Source organism: Mastigoproctus giganteus, chromosome 7 (genome assembly GCF_048544385.1).
Source record: "Mastigoproctus giganteus isolate SK-2022 chromosome 7, ASM4854438v1, whole genome shotgun sequence".
Taxonomy (NCBI): domain Eukaryota; kingdom Metazoa; phylum Arthropoda; class Arachnida; order Uropygi; family Thelyphonidae; genus Mastigoproctus; species Mastigoproctus giganteus.
The window spans coordinates 33368705-33387437 of record NC_143581.1 but is presented as its reverse complement, the minus strand read 5'-3'; the positions used below and the strand labels follow the sequence as shown (position 1 = coordinate 33387437).

Below are 18733 nucleotides of genomic sequence, written 5' to 3'. Positions count from 1 at the left end.
GTGGCGGTATTGCACCAGTTGATGAGAGTTATCTACCACCTAGCATTGCCTGGTAACACAGAGGGGTGAGATTCCTCCGTGTGGTGTGGATCCCACACCTCAATCCCTGCTTACATTGGTTTGCACCTCAGTGGTCAACTCTAGTATACTTGGTGCCATATTTGAAGACTTGCACATGGGGTACTTGCATATCCAGGGTTACTAACAGTTCCACAAATGTGAAGGTAAAAGCAGAGGATTTGATTGTCATAGTACAACTGGACTTTGCCCAAATTCAGTCCACCTGACCTGAATTCCATCTGAATATCAGTTCCATTAGTGGTTTAGACTCCCAGGTAGCAAGCTCAGCTTGGCATACCCAAAAAAATATGTGGGTTTCACTGCTTGCTAACTGGGCAAAGCAGTGAAAAAAAAAAAAATCACTAGAAATCAAAAAATTCAAGTAATAACTAGAATAGGTATAAACAGATATTTTGCAAGTCGTAAATAAATGACAAGCAGAATTATAAGTCGTCATTGGGAGATTAGTGTACCTATTATCTTGCAATCCCTGCTGTCTTCACACCTGCCGCTCAAAAAAGAAAACACCAAATGTTTTAGTTTGATTTAGTGTGTCGCATCGATTGTTGTATTCCGTCCGCTGCAGTGCAAAAGGCCAAATTTTGTTTCGTTATTTATATCAGGGATGTCGGAATTTTTTTCATAGTAAAAAAAAAAAAAAAAAAAAAACTTCTTTTCTCCCCCGTTTAGAAATCGCGAAAATGATGGGTGAGCGCAAAAGAGTTGTGTTTTCAGTTAAACAAAAATTTGAAATTATTCAAAAGTTTGAAAATGGTGTTAAATCTCTAAGGAATCATTATAATAAGGATGTATCAAAATGGTCAAACATTAACAAGTATCGCGCAGAATTCAGGTTTGTCAATAATAACATAGTAGCAATATGTTTTAGTCATTCCCGAGTACTTGACGAAGTAAGAAGTCCTGGAATGTATCTCTTACGTATGTCGGGGACTTTTGTATTTTTAGATTAACTGGGAAATCGATTATCAGGGATTTGTTTTTTACCATCTATCCCAGAAAATCTAGAGTCTACTGTATATCTATGATTAAGTAGGTTAAAATTATGCTAACAAATACAATAAAAAATTAACATCATTAGTTCAATATAAAATTTACACATACCAAATTAAGTTGACTCCTTCGATTCTGGGACTCTTGCTGTTGAGTTTCAAGATACTTTTTAGCATCTTCATAATCTGCCGTCTTGCCCATTTGCTGCCCATTAGGAGATGGAAAAGTCTGGTAACAAAGTACATTATCAATAAAAAAAAATCCAACTTTTTTTGCTTCCTATCATAATTCTGACAACTTTTTAATAACAATTTAAAGCAAAGTCGTTGTCAACTTTCTGTCTTTCAATAAAATAACATATTTTTTGATCACAAGATGGGGGAAGAGGAGTAAAAACTACTGTTATGAATTCTTTACATGAAAACTAATACTGGGAGTACCAATGTGTTACTCTGGTCTTATAGTGATGATCACCAGAAAAGGACAAAATTTTTAAATTTTTCTACCCCACCAGGAGCAGATTTTGTAATTTCTGCTGCTACAAGCTTCAGGTGGCCTGCAGTTCCATATACCAATGGCACTTCCTGTTTAATTTCATGTGTTTTGGAGCTTTGTGCAGTAGTTCGTTGTAGTACTTATTCAGGTAAATCATGGCAAAAAAGCAAGGCTATGAAATGGATGAGTTGAAACTAGAAGTGATAAAATATGCAACAGAATAAAGAGAAATGGAGCAGATGAAAAACTTTACAGCTATGCGTAAAATTATACATCATAGTGGGGTCTTCATTTCTGCTTTTGTTCTGTAAGTACTAGGAAGCATGAATATGTGAAGTATAAGTTCAAATTTACTGTTATTTTATCAAAAAAAAATGCATGAACTAAGCAGTACACCACAACTATAATTTTAATAATGGGGAAAAAAGAGAGAGGGCTTACTACTCCCTGGATTTTAGATAATTTTAGCATTACATAATTTTACAGATTTTCATAACATATCCAACAATGACATTTTCAAATCTCCCCCCCCCCCCCCAAATTTCTTACAATATCATCTTCTAACATCGATGGTATTTATTATACAAATTGTATGGTATTTGTAACATCCACCAACAGTTCCTTAAATGTCAACTTATAAAAAAAAAAAACACTACTACTGCTCCTATGATCATCTGCAATTAACATTGAGATTCCTAAACAAGAACACTATCTTTATTGGAGTAACCCGACTTCAATTCTTTCTTAGCACATCTCCAATTTTGCTTCCTTGGTACAACTAGGCTTTTTCTTTTGCTCTTGATTCTACTGATTCCTCATCTGAGTTGGTGTCCTCAGAAACCCTCTTCAACTGCTAGACCAGTGTTTCTCAACGTTTTTGTTGTTGCGGCACACTTTGAAAGATGCTAAAATTTTGGGGCACACTACAATCACTATTATACTCATATATATTATATATAATATATACATATATATAATATATATCTGTAATATACAGGCAGTCCTCACTTTGCACAGTAGTGGGACCGTAAAAATGATCATGCAAGCTGAAACCGTGCAAAGCGATCTTAAAAATCAATGGGAAAAATTATGATTGTTCCGTGACCTTTCAAAATTTTTGCCAAAACATTAAAAACTCTCTTACTGTCGGTTACAAATGTATGAAAAAGGAAACGAAAAAAGGAGGAAAACTAATATTTATTAATTACACTGTAATTTAAACAACAGAAAAATTCAGATTTAAAGTGTTTTATTTCTTTGTAAAAAAACTTATCAAGAGTAGTTTGAGCAGTGTTTGCCTTCTTCTCGTCGTATAATTTACGATACTAAGCGAGAATCTTAGCATTAGTAGAGGCATTTGATGCAAGAAAGCAAGCTTATGCAGCATCAGCCAAAAAAAAAAACAAAAAAAAAAACAACCCACTTCACCCCTCTGTTCGTTTGAAATACCTGTCCAGCTGAGCCTTAAACTTATTTAGGCTATCAACTTCCACGACAAGGGATGGAAGTCTGTTCCACCAACCAACCATCTGCTGGCTAAAGGCAAATTTCTGCACGTTTATCCTACATCTGTCTTTCCTTAATTTGAATTTATGCCCTCTCAGGTGATTATTCTGAGCAAGAGGAAGAATCCTATCAGCATTGAGCATGCTCAAACCATTCCAGGCTTTATACACCTCTATCAGATCACCTCGCCGGTGCCTGGTCTCCAAACACTGTAATTTGCAAAACTTAAGCCTTTCTTCGTAAGAGCACCCCTTTGTTCCATTCACTAATCTTGTTGCCCTTCTCTGTACTCGTTCCAGCAGCTCTACATCCTTCTTGAAATGAGGCCTCCAGACCTGTATACAGTACTCTAGGTGTGGCCTGACCATCGCCTTATACAAGGGAATAATCACCTCCTTATCCCTGCTAGAAAAATTCCTATATATCATTGACAATACACCATGAGCTACTCTTCCAGCCCGTCTGCACTGCTCAGAGAACTTCGTATCTGCCTGCACAACTACCCCCAGGTCCCTTTCATTCTCTACCACTGTCAGTGTGGTACCACAGAGTTGATACGCTGCTCTGGGGTTGCCGTTTCCCATATGTAGTACTTTACATTTGTCGATGTTAAACTTCATTTTCCATCTCTCAGCCCATCTGCTCAACCTTTCCAGATCCTGTTGCAGCAGCAGCATAGTGTCAGTAGCGTCCTTGACAGCCCTGTCAACCTTCGTATCGTCTGCAAACTTGGACGTTAAGCTTGATATACCATCATCAATATCATTTATAAATACAGAAAACAATAATGGACCCAACACTGAACCCTGAGGGACTCCACTGATAACATTAGTCCACGATCAGCAGTGTCCATTGATTACCACTCTCTGTCTTCTCCCCCTCAACCACCCCTTTATCCATAGCAGCAATTTGCCTCCAATGCCGCACTGCTCCAATTTGTGTAGCAGTCTTCCATGTGCTACAGTATCAAAAGCCTTTCTAATATCTAAGTATATAATATCAAAGTTATTCCCTGCATCCAGTTCTTTTGTGACTGCATCATAGTATCCAATCAAATTGGTCAGGCAAGACTTCCCCTTAATAAAACCGAGCTATAACTGAAGTCTTGTCTAGATGATCCTGCAGTGCTTCTTTAACTAGTGCCTCCATTAATTTTCCTGGAACAGAAGTTAAGCTCACAGGTCTATAATTACTTGTGTCAGCCTTTGATCCTCCTTTGTGAATTGGGGTCACATTTGCACATCTCCAGTCTGTGGGTACCTCCCCTGAGTCCAAGGAAGCTCTCATAATTACGGCTAAGGGTTTGCTTACTTCCTTTGCTGTCTCCTTTAATATAACTGGATAGATCCCATTCACCCCAGGTGCCTTTCTTGTGTTTATCTTCAACAATTTCTCCTCCAATTTACTCTCAGTTATTACAAGATTCTCTAGCTTACTGCCAGAGTTGAATACACCTCTGGCGTTTCTGTCACTGAATAACTCCTCATGTGTGAATGTCAATGCAAAATATTCATTTAGTTTGTTAGCTACCTGAACAGTATCATCAACAGTTGATCCATCGATATCAAGTGGACCAATCTGATTCATCCCCTTCCTTCTAGAGTTTACACAAGTAAAGAACTCTTTGCTGTTTTTCTTGGCATCCCTTACCAAAGATTTCTCGTAATCTGCCTTCGCCTGCCTAACCTTCTTTGTAACTTGGTTACAGATCAACTTGTATCTACCATAGGCTTCTGTGTCACGTGTTAATTTGTATGTATCCCATGCATTTTTCTTCTCTGCCATATGTCTCATTAGTTCATCTGACATCCATTTAGGCCTAAACCTTGAACAATATTTCTTAGTTGGTATGTAAAGCCTAGTAGCTTCCAAGATAAATTCTTTGAATGCTTTCCATTTTGAATTTGCTGTTGGTAACATCATCTTTTCAGCCAAGTGAAATCTTGCATTTATTTTTATTTATTTTTAATTATTTTTTTAAGAAATCGAAACATAGAAATACAACTTAAAAATAGACAGTAATAATAAGAACCGGAAACAGATTTTCATACAACATACCTCTAATGCTCTCATCTTCTTGAGAAGAAGCCTTCCATCCCTGCTGTCCTGGTGATCTTGAAAGAAATCTTCGAATCTTTTCCGATAAACCAGTTCAAGTCCGTACTGAGAAGCGAGCCTGGTCAGTCAGGGAAATATCAGGCATCCAAGCTGTCAGCACATTAATTATGTGTCTGCTTTATAAACTGAATATTGATTTTCTACCTCTAAGAATTATTGTATTTTATGCAAAGATTTATCATGCAAAATTATTATGTACTTTGGTAACCCATCTTAATTAAATAAGATGGTGCAGATATTACGAAACTTATAAGTGACAAAATTTTGCAAGGTTACTAACTTAATTTGTTAGGTAAGCAATTTTTTGGATGAACAGAATTTAGGAGCTAATACAATTTTCTACAGGAGAATAATCAAATTCAACAAGCTAAGCACTACATATCACTACATAAATCTGTGATCTTTAAGCTATTCAGAATACAGTACAATATAAAAAGAGCAGTGTTTTTATTTTATTAAAAATTTTTGCTGCATCGTTCACCCTTTTCATTTTTTAACCACCTCACTGCTATGTTATTTATTAAAGTAAAATAGCTGGGCTGAGATTTTTCTATTTAAATCAAACCTAAACTCTCATCAATACATAATTTTAAGAGAGCTCAAACCTGATCAACAAATGGCTTGATTTTGTAAAATCAGTACACAGGCAGCAAACAAGTGAAATAACTGTAATGTTCCAAGACAGCATCTGCCATGAGATGCCATCTTGGAATGTGCAAAACCTTTAGTAAACAGCCTTTTTACCAATCAAAGGAAACTTTTATACTTTGGTTCATTACATAATATCAACCTACAGACAACTAGAACCATGTTAAATTCTGTCCAAAGAAACATCAACCCATTTTGTAGTCTCAAAGTGATTTATCAAAATCTCATGTTTGTAAAACACCATTTGCATAGGAAAAATTCTTTCAAAAAATAAAAAAATAAAAATCACTTCCTACACTCCATCAAGAAATGCAAAAACCACCCTAATGTTTTCAAGTTGAGTATTTGTCCAAGGACTGAGAGTTAATTACAGATAAATCTCTCCTTTTTTGTCTACAAAGTCATTGGAATTGCTGAACTATCCAAACTTCCTGATATATATATGCACATGCCTTTCTGTGCCAGTAACATACCTGTTATTTCTGTTAACCGAGATCAGAAATTCAAAATGCATAATATCCATAAAATCACAAAAACTTCCCATATATAAACATGTTCATAGCAGTCAGTGGGTTAAAAAAAAAAAAAAAAAAAAAAAAAAAAAACGATAGGAATCACAATACCAGATATGTTTTCAAATAATTAAATTTTAAAACTAAAAATCATAATAATGAATTCCACAGGAGTGTAAAAATATACTTATGTATAATGGTAACAAAATCAGAAAAGTATCGTGTATGTCTATAAACTTGTTCATATGTCAATTTGCATGTTGTGTGGGCTGAAGGACCTAGAATAACTCACACAAGGAAGGGGCTACCATCTCTGCCTGAGACTGGCGATTTACAGTGTTCCAATTGAAGAAGTCCATGAATTTTTCTATTCAATCACAGAATTCAAACCCAGACCTCTACAAATGAGTGACAAGTGATGAAACCACTACATTCTAATGGAGGACCATTAAAAACAAATTACACTTAGTCTGACAAATAATAAAAATTCTAACAGTTTCATTATAACTTTTTAAACCTGCTCTTGTATTTCTGCACTCAAAAATTTATTTAAAAGTAATTGCCAATTATAAATAATTCTTTCCTTCCTCTAAGATGTCAATTGTCAATTAAAATACATAAAAGAAATATTTTATCCGACTAAAATAACCAGCCCTCTAGATAACATTTTATATTATCCAGATGGCTATTTAGCCATGCCAATAGCTTTCTTCATTTCTAAGTTGCAGATAAAGCAAACATTCCTTCCAAAGCTTGCAGCTCTACTATTCAATACTTTGGGATCATATTGCAATTTTATTCAATCTCTCATCCCGAAAAGTATATATAGCAAGATCCTGATAAAATAAATGCGGTTTTAATGAAACTTTCACTACAGTAGAATCTTGTTAGTACAGAGTTTAAGAGACCTAAATTTGCACAGTATGAAGTAACAAAGTATGCCAAAAGCGTCAAAACTTTTACTTTTTTTTTTTTTAGGTACATATATCTAACAAGCATCATCATCATCAGCCATTTTCAATCCACTGCAGGATGAAGGCCTCTCCAGCAACTTTCCAGTTCCTTCTGTTTTGTGCAATGGTCATCTGTTTACTACCCACAAACTCATGAATTTCATCTATCCATCTCCGCCATTGTCTTCCAAGTTTTCTTCTAGCTCCTCTTGGGTACCATTCTGTTATTTTCTTAGTCCATCTGTCATCATGTCTTCGAGCTATGTGTCCTGCCCAAGAACATTTTAGTTCTTTAGTTTTGATAAGAATGTCCTTTACTTGAGTTTGCTGCCTAATCCAAGTGTTTTTCTTCTTGTCTAACAGTCTGATTCCCAATATAATTCGTTCCATTCTTTGCTGTGTACTTCTCAGCTTCTCTTCCATTCTTTTGGTGAGTGCCCAAGTTTCACTTCGGTAAGTCATGGTGGGGAGTATACATTGGTTCATTATTTTACATTTCAGACAAACTGGGATATTGCTCTTCAGTATGTGACTATATTTCCTGAATGCTATCCATCCAAAATTTATTCTTCTCTTGACTTCCAGCCATTTATCATTATTACAGCTAATAACTTGTCCCAGATAAGTATATGACTCCACTTTTTCAATTACTGCTCCTTCAATCATTATATCCCTTTCTGTGGCATACTTGTTCATCATTACTTTTGTTTTAGCCATATTCATCTTTAGACCAAAATCCTTACTAACTCTGCATAACTGATTAAGATTTTTCTCTAATTCTTTGGGATCATGGCTTATGACCATAATGTCATCTGCAAATCGTAAATGGTTAAGTACTCTCCATTCACATTGCCTCCTTTCTGCAACCAGTCTAATGTTATGAAAGCTTCCTCAAGGGCAGCAGTAAACAACTTCAGAGATATTGAGTCTCCTTGTCGAACTCCTTTCTTGATTTTAAATTTGCTACTGTCTTTGTCTAGTCTAATAAAGGAGGTAGTGTTCTCATATATTTTCTTCAAAATCATAATATATGGGGTATCTATGCCTTGTCTTTCCAGTGCCCGAAACATTGCCTTATGCTGTATAGAGTCAAATGCCTTTTCATAATCCACAAATGCCATGCATAATGGTGTTTTATATTCATTTGCTTTCTCCATTAGCTGTGATATTATGTGAAGGTGATTCATAGTTGAGAATCCTGTCCTAAAGCCAGCTTGCTCTTTCGGTTGATTCTCATCAAGTATTCTTTCTAATCTGTTAGTAATGACCCTTGTGAACAACTTGTAGATGTGGGATATCAAGCTAATTTGTCTATAATTTCCAATTTCTGATTTATCTCCTTTCTTATGCAGCAAAACTATGATTGCATTATTCCACTGCTTAGGCATCACACCTTTTCTAATGGACTTTATGAAGAGCCTTGCCAGTTTTTGTGTTATGTCTCTTCCTCCCAATTTTAGCAACTCCACAGTAACTTCATCTTCCCCCGGGGTTTTCTGATTCTTCATTTTCATCGATGCATGTTCTACCTCATCAAAAAGAATATCAAGTATGTCATATGTGTTGCTAATTTGCAATCCATCTTCCCCACTGCTGGCATCATTCCCTCACTCCTTGTATAATTCTCTATAGTAGTCTTCTGCTATTTGAATTATGCCTTCTCTGCTTTTTATAAGTACACCATCACTATTCTTCAGTTTCAGTATCATTTTTCTTTTTGTATTATTGCTCATGGCTGCTGATTTAAGTCCTTTGTTTTCCCTTAACTTGTCTCTTTCTAATGGCTTTGAATAACTCAATATACTAAATTTTCTCCTTGTCAGTGTTTATCTTGTTCTTCATTTGTTGCCTTCGGTTCATCATAACAAGTGTTTCTTGACTAATTTTTTCTTCTTTGGATTTCTTTTTCCCTATAGGTTTCATGGGCTTTATCACTTTCAGAAAGTTGTAGTATTCCTCGTCAATATCTTGGTCCTGAGCAGTCTGCAGAAGCTCAAACTTGTTCTTAAGTTCCAGTACATACTGCTTTTTCTCCTCTTCTGTTATCTCAAAGACCTTTGTATTATTTACTCGAGTCAGTTTTTTCCTTTCCTTTCCTACATCTATATCAAGTGTACATCTTACCATTCTGTGATCACTTCCAACATTTACCTTATTCAGGACGGTAACATCATTCACGATATATCTTCTGTTAGTGGGGATGAAGTCGATTTCATTAGTTGTTAATCCATTTGGACTCTTTCATGTCCACTTTCTGTTCATCCTTTTCTTGAAGAAAGTGTGCATTACTGACAATCCTTGAGATTCTGCAAATTCCACATCTTTCACCTCTTTCATTTCTTTCACCAATTCCAAAATTTCCTATAGTTCCCTTTTCTGCACTGTTTTGTCCTTTTCCAACCTTAGCATTGAAGTCTCCCATAATAATAGTGTAGTGGGTTTTCTGCTCATCTAGAATTTCGGTGTACATTTCTTTAACCTCTTCATCATCATGGCTCAATGTTGGTGCATAAATCACATAACCTTTAGATGTACCTCTTAGAAATCTTGAGTATTAGTCTTGACACACTTGGTGTCAAGAATAATACTCGAGTTTAAGAGAACTAAATTTGCACAGTATGTAGTAACAAAGTATGCCAAAAGTGTCAAAACTTTTACTTTTTTTTTTTAGGTACATATATCTAACAAGCATAAGAAATAATAAAATAAAATAGTAAAAATTAAAAACAATAACAAAAGCCTTGTCTCATAATAATAAGAACAGTACATATTTTTCTTTTTTTTATATTTATTTATAAGATTAAGAGAAAAACAAAATAATTGAGATAAAAATATAGTATATGTTTAAATTAATTACCGGTTTTTTAAATGTAATTAATTTAATTTAAAGAGAGAATCTAATTCTGTTCGCACAGTTTTTGTCTTATATATATTCTTAACTATAGCACAGACATTATCCAATTCAACATCTCTTTATCAACATTACTGCAGACTGATGCATTCTGAGCATCTTTTTTAGAAGGCACAGTGAGTGCTTTTCCACTTTCAACACTGGTAATAAAAACTTTATAAATTTCTTGGTACTCAGCAGCTCTTCTGGTGTTGCTGTGGCAGCACTTTCATCATTCACCTTAACAAACTCCTCGAATTTGTTAACAAAATTCCCTTCAATGTCCTCAAATCCTCAACGTTGCTATCACATTGATTTATGCACCATGTTTTCTGATGATATTCTCTCCAAAGCCACACTGTGAGGCAGTTGATTATTACACTTCATGCAATACTGGCTCATTAACACAGCACCTCAAGCAATAACAATAAGCATCCAAGATATTCCACTTTGGCTGAAAATTGATCTCTCCTTCTACATTGCAGAAGATCAAGTACTGTATCAGGCAAGTTCTATATGCTCCTTTGAGGTTATAAATAGTACCTTGATCTAGCAGCTGCATAAAACTGGTTGTATCTGGAGGTAAAAACAATAGCTGTATATTCATCAGCTTATTAGTGTCTCAGTAGAATGTGCTGTGCAATAATCTAGAATTATCAAAATTGTTCCTTTTTTCTGAAGTTATTCTCTTCTGTCCAGATTCAACAACCAAGACTGAAAATTTTGACCAAAAGCCAAGCACTCTGATTGGCCTCATAATCACACAGAAGTTGGTTAACTCCTAAAACATCTTGGCTTGGAAAACTTCCCAACCAGAATCAGATACAGTTTTGTACCATATCCAGTTCTGGTTGGGAATTTTTCCATCTGCTTTGCAGCATAACAGAATGATTCTTTTAATTATTCTGTCAGTTAATTTTTCAACGTTATAAGACTCTCCTCGAACAGCAAAGTGTTTTGTTTGGCAGCAAATTATAAAATATACCTGTCTTGTCAAGATCAAAAATAATCTTTGGCTTATAATTTTCAAGAATGAACTGCACAGAACACAACTAGTCTGTTGCCTTTTTCTTTGTTGATTGTGCCAGACTCACCTTAAACATTTCATGAAACTAAGTTATTCCTGTCCTTAAATTTTGGAGCCAGCTTCTCATTTGAATTTGAATAGTAATATAATGGCTTCTGTATTTGAAGCCATTCTATTACTGAATTAGATAATCAGCCATTTCTCACAAAAATGGACCCGGTGCTGGCAAGTTAGATGCATGCATTTGTTGGTTTTTAAAAAGTTTTGTTTCAAACTCCTCATGTTCACACTACAAATGAATATGCTGTTTTTTATTGCTGTTCCAGCATCACACTCTTCGATTTTTTTTTTTTTTTTTTTTAAATTTTCATTATCATAGACAGTAGGTAAGAGGATGTCGCATTCTTTTGCAATGTCTGTTTTACTTCATTCCACCCCATCACCTTTTGTATAATTTTCAGTTTAATTTCCAGGCTTAATTCTCCCCTTTTAGGATTTGTCACCTTAACTACTAGATGAGGAGTGATAAAAGCAGACTTTAAATTAATTTGAAGACACAAATTCCAAACAGATACCAGCTCAGATCCATTTAAAAATGACACAAAAAAATAGACATAATAAAAACTCTCTGAACACAGCAGAACAATTGCAAATGACCTACAATTGATATTTTTCAGAATGTATTTATGTTGAAGCAGCCATAAACTGGTGTTGTTTTATGTAAAAATAAATTAACAGCTGTCTTTTGGAAAATGCAGAACTGGGTGTTCATACATGCTGGTGGTGAGGCAATAATAGAACAACTGTATGAGTTTTGTATTAATCATACAAAATGGCATTTATTTCTAAAGGGACAAAAACAGACTTTGTAATATATATTAACTAAATTTCATATTAAAAAAAAAAATGTTTTTAAAGCAAAGCCTATCCTTTTGCTGGGGGAACGATATGTACTTTGTACAAATGAGAATTTTGCGTAAAGTTTGTATTAGCAGATTCTACCGTATAATGCAAATATTTCAAGGGCCCTGACAACTTCCCTTATTATCAGTGCTTTGTAACTCTTGCTTGATCAAAATAGTTTTGATGAAAAATTCAGAAGAATGATTATTATTCTCAAAGTTCACATATGTGCATAAAATGTATTGGTTTACAATGAAAAAAAAAATTTTATGTGAAAATTGTGAATGATGCTGTCTACCTCATATTGTAAATATGGCTATCAGAGGATCTGTTAGAGGATTGGGGGAAGAGAAAGAAAAGAAAGGGGAAAAAAAAAATTATGAAGAGGAGGAGGAATGTGTGGATTATTAAAATTTTAGCAGATTCAGTATTCCTTATAAACAAAGTACGCTTTCAAAATAATAATCATTGAAAAAATATTTTTAATTTTTTGGTGTATATTTTGGCATTTTATTTCATCATTTAAGTAAAATAACGTGGTTTCAAATAATTTTCAGTGTAGTCCATTAAAATGAGATCTCCATACAACGAATAATTCATGTATTCCCTGAAGTTTGTCTATGGGGATTTTATTGTACACACTACAGCCTTATGATTATGTTTGTTATTTGGTTTTTAGGAGCATTAGATTATTTTTTTGACTATAGAAGTATAAATTCTTCCTGATATATAAATTTTTAATGAATTAAAAATTTATATCAGAAAGTCATACTATTAATATGCTCATTAATCATTTGAACGATGCAATCAGAAGGAAGTGATCCAATCTGTGGGCAAGGAAGAATTAGAAACTACATCATCACAATTCTGTTCATCATATGACAAGAACATTTTGGAAACTACAAAAATTGTAAATGTTACCCACAACCTCCTTATCTACTTGAACTTACACCATGTTAATTTATTTTTTCTCCAAATTAAAGAACTTAGCATTAGTAGAGGCATATGATGCAAGAAAGCAAGCTTATGCAGCATCAACCAAAAAAAAAAAAAAAACCTTCCACTTCACCCCTCTGTTCATTCGAAATACCTGTCCAGCTGAGCCTTAAATTTATTTAAGCTATCAACTTCCACAACAAGGGATGGAAGTCTGTTCCACCAACCAACTACCCGCTGGCTAAAGGCAAATTTCCGCACATCTATCCTACATCTGTCTTTCCTCAATTTGAATTTATGCCCTCTCAGGTGATTATTCTGAGCAAGAGGCAGTATCCCATCAGCATTGAGCATGCTCAAACCATTCAAGGCTTTGTACACCTCTATCAGATCACTTCGCCGGTGCCTAGTCTCCAGACACTGTGATTTGCAAAACTTAAGCATTTCTTCGTAACAGCAACCCTTTGTTCCGTTCACTAACCTTGTTGCCCTTCTCTGTACTTGTTCCAGCAGCTCTACATCCTTCTTGAAATAAGGCCTCCAGACCTGTATACAGTACTCAAGGTGCGGCCTGACCATTGCCTTATACAAGGGAATAATCACCTCCCTATCCCTGCTAGAAAAATTCCTGTATATCATTGATAAGACACCATGAGCTACTCTTGCAGCCCGTCTGCACTGCTCAGAGAACTTCATATCTGCCCGCACAATTACCCTCAGGTCCTTTTCATTCTCTACCACTGTCAGTGTAGTACCACAGAGTTGATACATTGCTCTGGGGTTGCTGTTTCCCATATGTAGTACTTTACATTTGTCAATGTTAAACTTCATTTGCCACCCCACAGCCCATCTGCTCAACCTTTCCAGATCCTGTTGCAGCAGCATAGCATCAGTAGTGTCCTTGACAACCCTGCCAACCTTCTTATCGTCTGCAAACTTGGACATTAAGCTTGATATACCATCATCAATATCATTTATAAATACAGAAAACAATAATGGACCCAACACTGAACCCTGAAGGACTCCACTAATAACATTAGTCCACGATGAGCAGTGTCCATGAATTACCACTCTCTGTCTTCTGCCACTCAACCATCCCTTTATCCATAGCAAGAATTTGCCACCAATGCCACATTGCTCCAATTTGTGCAGCAGTCTTCCATGTGCAACAGTATCAAAAGCCTTTCTAAGATCCAAATATATAATATCAAAGTTATTCCCTGCAACCAATTCTTTTGTGACTACATCATAGTATCCAATCAAACTGGTCAGGCAAGACCTTCCCTTAACAAAACCATGATGTGTCTGAGCTATAACTGAATTCTTGTCAAGATGATCCTGCAGTGCTTCTTTAACCAGTGCTTCCATTAATTTTCCTGTAACAGAAGTTAAACTCACAGGTCTATAATTACTTGTGTCAGCCTTTGATCCTCCTTTGTGAATTGGCGTTACATTTGCACATCTCCAGTCTGTAGGTACCTCCCCTGAGTCCAAGGAAGCTCTCATAATTATGGCTAACGGATTGCTTACTTCCTTTGCTGTCTCCTTTAATATAACTGGATAGATCCCATCCACCCCAGGTGCCTTTCTTGTATTTATCTTCAACAATTTAACCTCCACTTTACTCTAAATTATTACAAGATCATTTAGCTCACTGCCAGTGTTTACTTCATCTATGGCATTCCCCTTCCTGAATAACTTCTCATGTGTGAATATAGATGCAAAATATTGATTTAGTTTGTTCGCTACCTGAGCAGGATCATGAACAGTTGAACCATCGATATCAAGTGGACCAATCTGATTCATCCCCTTCCTTCTAGAGTTTACATAAGTAAAGAACTCCTTGCTGTTTTTCTTTGCATCCCTTGACAAAGATTTCTCGTAATCTGCCTTCGCCTGCCTAACCTCCTTTGTAACTTGGTTACAGATCAACTTATATCTATCATAGGCTTCTGTGTCACATGTTAATTTATATGTATCCCATGCATTTTTCTTCTCTGCCATATGTCTCGTTAGTTCATCTGACATCCATTTAGGCCTAAATCTTGAACAATATTTCTTTGTTGGTATGTAAAGCCTAGTAGCTTCCAAGATAAGTTCTTTGAATGCTTCCCATTTTGAGTTTCCTGTTGGTAACATCATCAGTTGGTCCCACTGTATAGAATTTAAATATTGTCTCAGACCATCGTAGTTGCCTTTACGAAAGCAATAACCCTTCCCTTTACCCCTGACGGTAGTTACCTCCTTGAGTAAATCCCACTTCAGCACACTGTGATCACTGCCACCTAGTGTTTCCTGTATCTGCAGATTCTTAATGCATGAAGAATCACTACTGATAATCAAATCAAGAGTATTGCTCCCTCTAGTTGCCTCCCGAACATGCTGATTTAGAAAACAATCATCCAATAAATGCACAAAAGCCTTGCTAGTGTGTGAGTGACCAACCCACAAATTCCAGTCAATATCTGGGAAATTAAAATCCCCCATTATAAGACTCTCTGATGTACTGGCCCACTTTATTTCCCTGAACAGTTTCTTATTATACTCATCAGTGTCATTAGGCCTATAGCACACTCCTACTCTTGTTATTAAAGGGATCACAGTTTTCTTGTGAAGCAGAAGTTATAGAGGCTGCAACACATGCAGTTAAGGAACTTAAAAAAAAAAAAAAAAAAAAAACATCACAGAAGCACTCTCTCTCTCTCTCTCTCTCTTTTTTTTGCAGTTATATAACCAATGGAAAAAGTAAACGTCATTACAGGAAAAAAAAAAATGGTCTGCAATTAACTGTAAATATTATATTTAAGTAAAAATTCGGTCTTTGAGCATTTTGATCCAACTTTAGATAAAACATGAGAGACAGACATGTTGTAAGAGATGTTTATTGAGCATAGCTCACATATGTATCCTAAATTAATGTCTGAAAAATAATTTCGGACACCTAAATGAGCTAAAACCAAGACGCTATTTTTTTTAATTTTGTATTTCACAAAGTTTTATTAGCATTAGTAGGTCATACAATGCAAGAAAGCAAGCTTATACAGTATCAGCCAAAAAAAAACCCCACCCTTCCCATCTCATCCATCCATTCACTCACTCCAAATGTTTGTCTAGTTCTGCTTTGAACTTATTTAAGTTGATGACCTTCACTACAACAGATGGAAGTTTGTTCCAACTATCAGCCACCTGCTGGCTAAAGGCAAATTTCCACAAATCTATTCTACAATTGTCCTTCCTCAATTTGAATTTATGTCCCCTCAGGTGAGTAATCTGAGCAAGAGGAAGAATCCCATTAGCATTCAGCTTACTCAATCCATTCAAGGCCTTATACACCTCAATTAAATCACCTCACAGGTGCCTAGTCTCCAGACACTATAATTTGCAAAACTTAAGTCTTTCTTGGTAACAGCAACTCTTTGTTCCATTCACCAATCTTGTTGCTCTTCTCTGTACTCGTTCCAGCAGCTCTACATCTTTCCTAAAATGAGGCCTCCAGACCTGTATACAGTAATTAAGGTGTGGCCTAATCATTGCCTTATACAATGGGATAATCACCCCCTTATCCCTGCTAGCAACATTCTTGTATATCATTGACAAAACATCATGAGCTATTCTTGCAGCCTGTCTGCACTGCTCAGAAAACTTCATATCTTACTGCACAATTATCCACAGGTTCTTTTCATTCTCCACTACCCAAGTGTAGTACCATCCACCAGTTGATACGTTACTCTGTAGTTACTGGTAACCATATGCAGTACTTTACATTTGTCAATGTTAAACTTCAGTTGCCAACTCTCAGCCCATCTGCTCAACCTTTCCAGATATTGTTGCAGTAGCGTACTATCATTAGTGTCATTAACAACCCTGCCAACCTTTGTATCACCTGCAAACATAGACATTAATCCTGATATACCTTCATCAATATCATTGATAAATACCGAATTATAGCCTGTTTAACAGCCTTGAAATGGTTAATGCTAGTATTGTTATTATTAAAAAATGATACTTCTAGATTCTATAAATATAAATGACATACATATACTTACTCTTCAACAACAGGAAAATAAACTAAAAATTCAGGGCAATTTACAACTCCTTCTAAGTGGAAATCATATTGAGCACCAAATAAAGGAAGATTTTCTTTAGACTGGAAAGTTACAGAATACACATCGCTACCAAAGGAAAGTCCTGAAGATTCCTGCAGTCTCCTCCTTATTTAGATAGAATAATATTTATATAAAAATTTTATTAAGTATCAACTATTTAAAAATTATACTCATAGAGTTATTAATATACCACACACAAAATCATTACTGCATTGCTATTTCAAATAAATAATTTCAATACAATTCACAAAAGTATATATATATATATATATATATATATATATATATATATATGGCTTCAAATGTATCAATTAGCAGCATGGTTATAATTAAAGCATATTATTTTAGCTGTCTGTGGGTGGAAAACCATTAATGGCAGGAAGGTGGAATTCGGAAAACACTGTCCAATCCATGAGGAAGTGGGGGGGGGGGGAGAGAGAGAGAAATTAGCAGTGTACACGTTATAATGCAAATCTAACCACAACATGTGACCATCACTTTAGTATACTTCTGACAGGATTTAAAAATACAGTCAACAGATCAAAATGGTATGCCAAAAGAAGGATAAGGATTATACTTTGTTGGTAAAGCCATTTTACCAGAACAGCAGAAACTTTATAGCTGCACTTGCAGAATACCAATATTTAAAAGGATTAAGAAGAGGGGGCCACTTACCCAAAACATGTTGCACAAAATTATGAGGAAATTTGAAGAAATAGCTAACTTATCTACAGTTCATGGCAGATGACATACCCAGTCATGGTAGCTATTGCTGTGGCCAGTAGTGCAGCACAAAAGTAACATTCAACATTGGCAACATGGCAGTATTACTGGCTTATCACAAACTGATCCACACCAGTGTATATTATACTTTGGTCTATAATTTCTGGAAAGGATGGAAGTTTATTAAGTGTGTAATTGACAATTTATTGTAAACTCCACTGATCTGGTGGTCATGCTGGAGTATAAACAAGATTTTTTTTTTTTTTTTAATATCCATACCTGTTTGGTGTGGGGATCAGCAACAAAATGCCATTGTCCCTGTATTGCTATGGGTTTACAACAAATTTTCTACGTGACCACTTTAAGCCAAGAATTCAAGCCTGTGGTCCAGAGACACATGTACCATGAAAGACAAGTGTTACTGCAATTCCTGCACTTTAGTGGAGGGAGTGAGGAAAGGAGGGGGGAAGAGGATGTTTTGAATGTATAGGACTCCTCCGTATATTGGTTGCCCATTATCTCAGCTGCTCAATGATGACCACCTCATTTCCCAGTCACTTAAGGAATGTTCGGCTACCTCACCCTCTGAACTTCCAGCTGGTTATAGGGACATCTCAATGAGAAGGGTGTATCAAGAAAAAAATCTAATCTGGCTGATCCGAAGGAAAGTATCAACAAGGCATATCAATAACACTGTAATATGCTTCTGGAAACAGTAGGCCATGCCATACTGCATTTCCAGCATATAAATGGTCATCATAATGAACATGCCAATCTTTGTACCTAGCAGTTTGTCCACAGAGTACTCTACCAGGGGGTAATTGGTAATGTATTAAACTGCTTGC

The 18733-nt window shown here is 35.6% G+C and overlaps 1 protein-coding gene across 2 annotated transcripts in view; it reads right to left on the bottom strand.

Annotated features, from left to right (window-relative positions):
- Positions 1-18733, bottom strand: part of Rnmt (RNA guanine-7 methyltransferase) — a 145752-nt gene that overhangs the window by 16625 nt on the left and 110394 nt on the right. For both annotated transcript variants that reach the window (XM_090377609.1, XM_090377610.1), the window contains exons 7-9: positions 17106-17270; positions 5131-5248; positions 1183-1299 (exon numbers count right to left, since the gene is read on the bottom strand). In XM_090377609.1, the coding sequence (XP_090233735.1) occupies positions 1183-1299; positions 5131-5248; positions 17106-17270 (400 nt within the window). The remainder of the gene's footprint in view (positions 1-1182; positions 1300-5130; positions 5249-17105; positions 17271-18733) is intronic.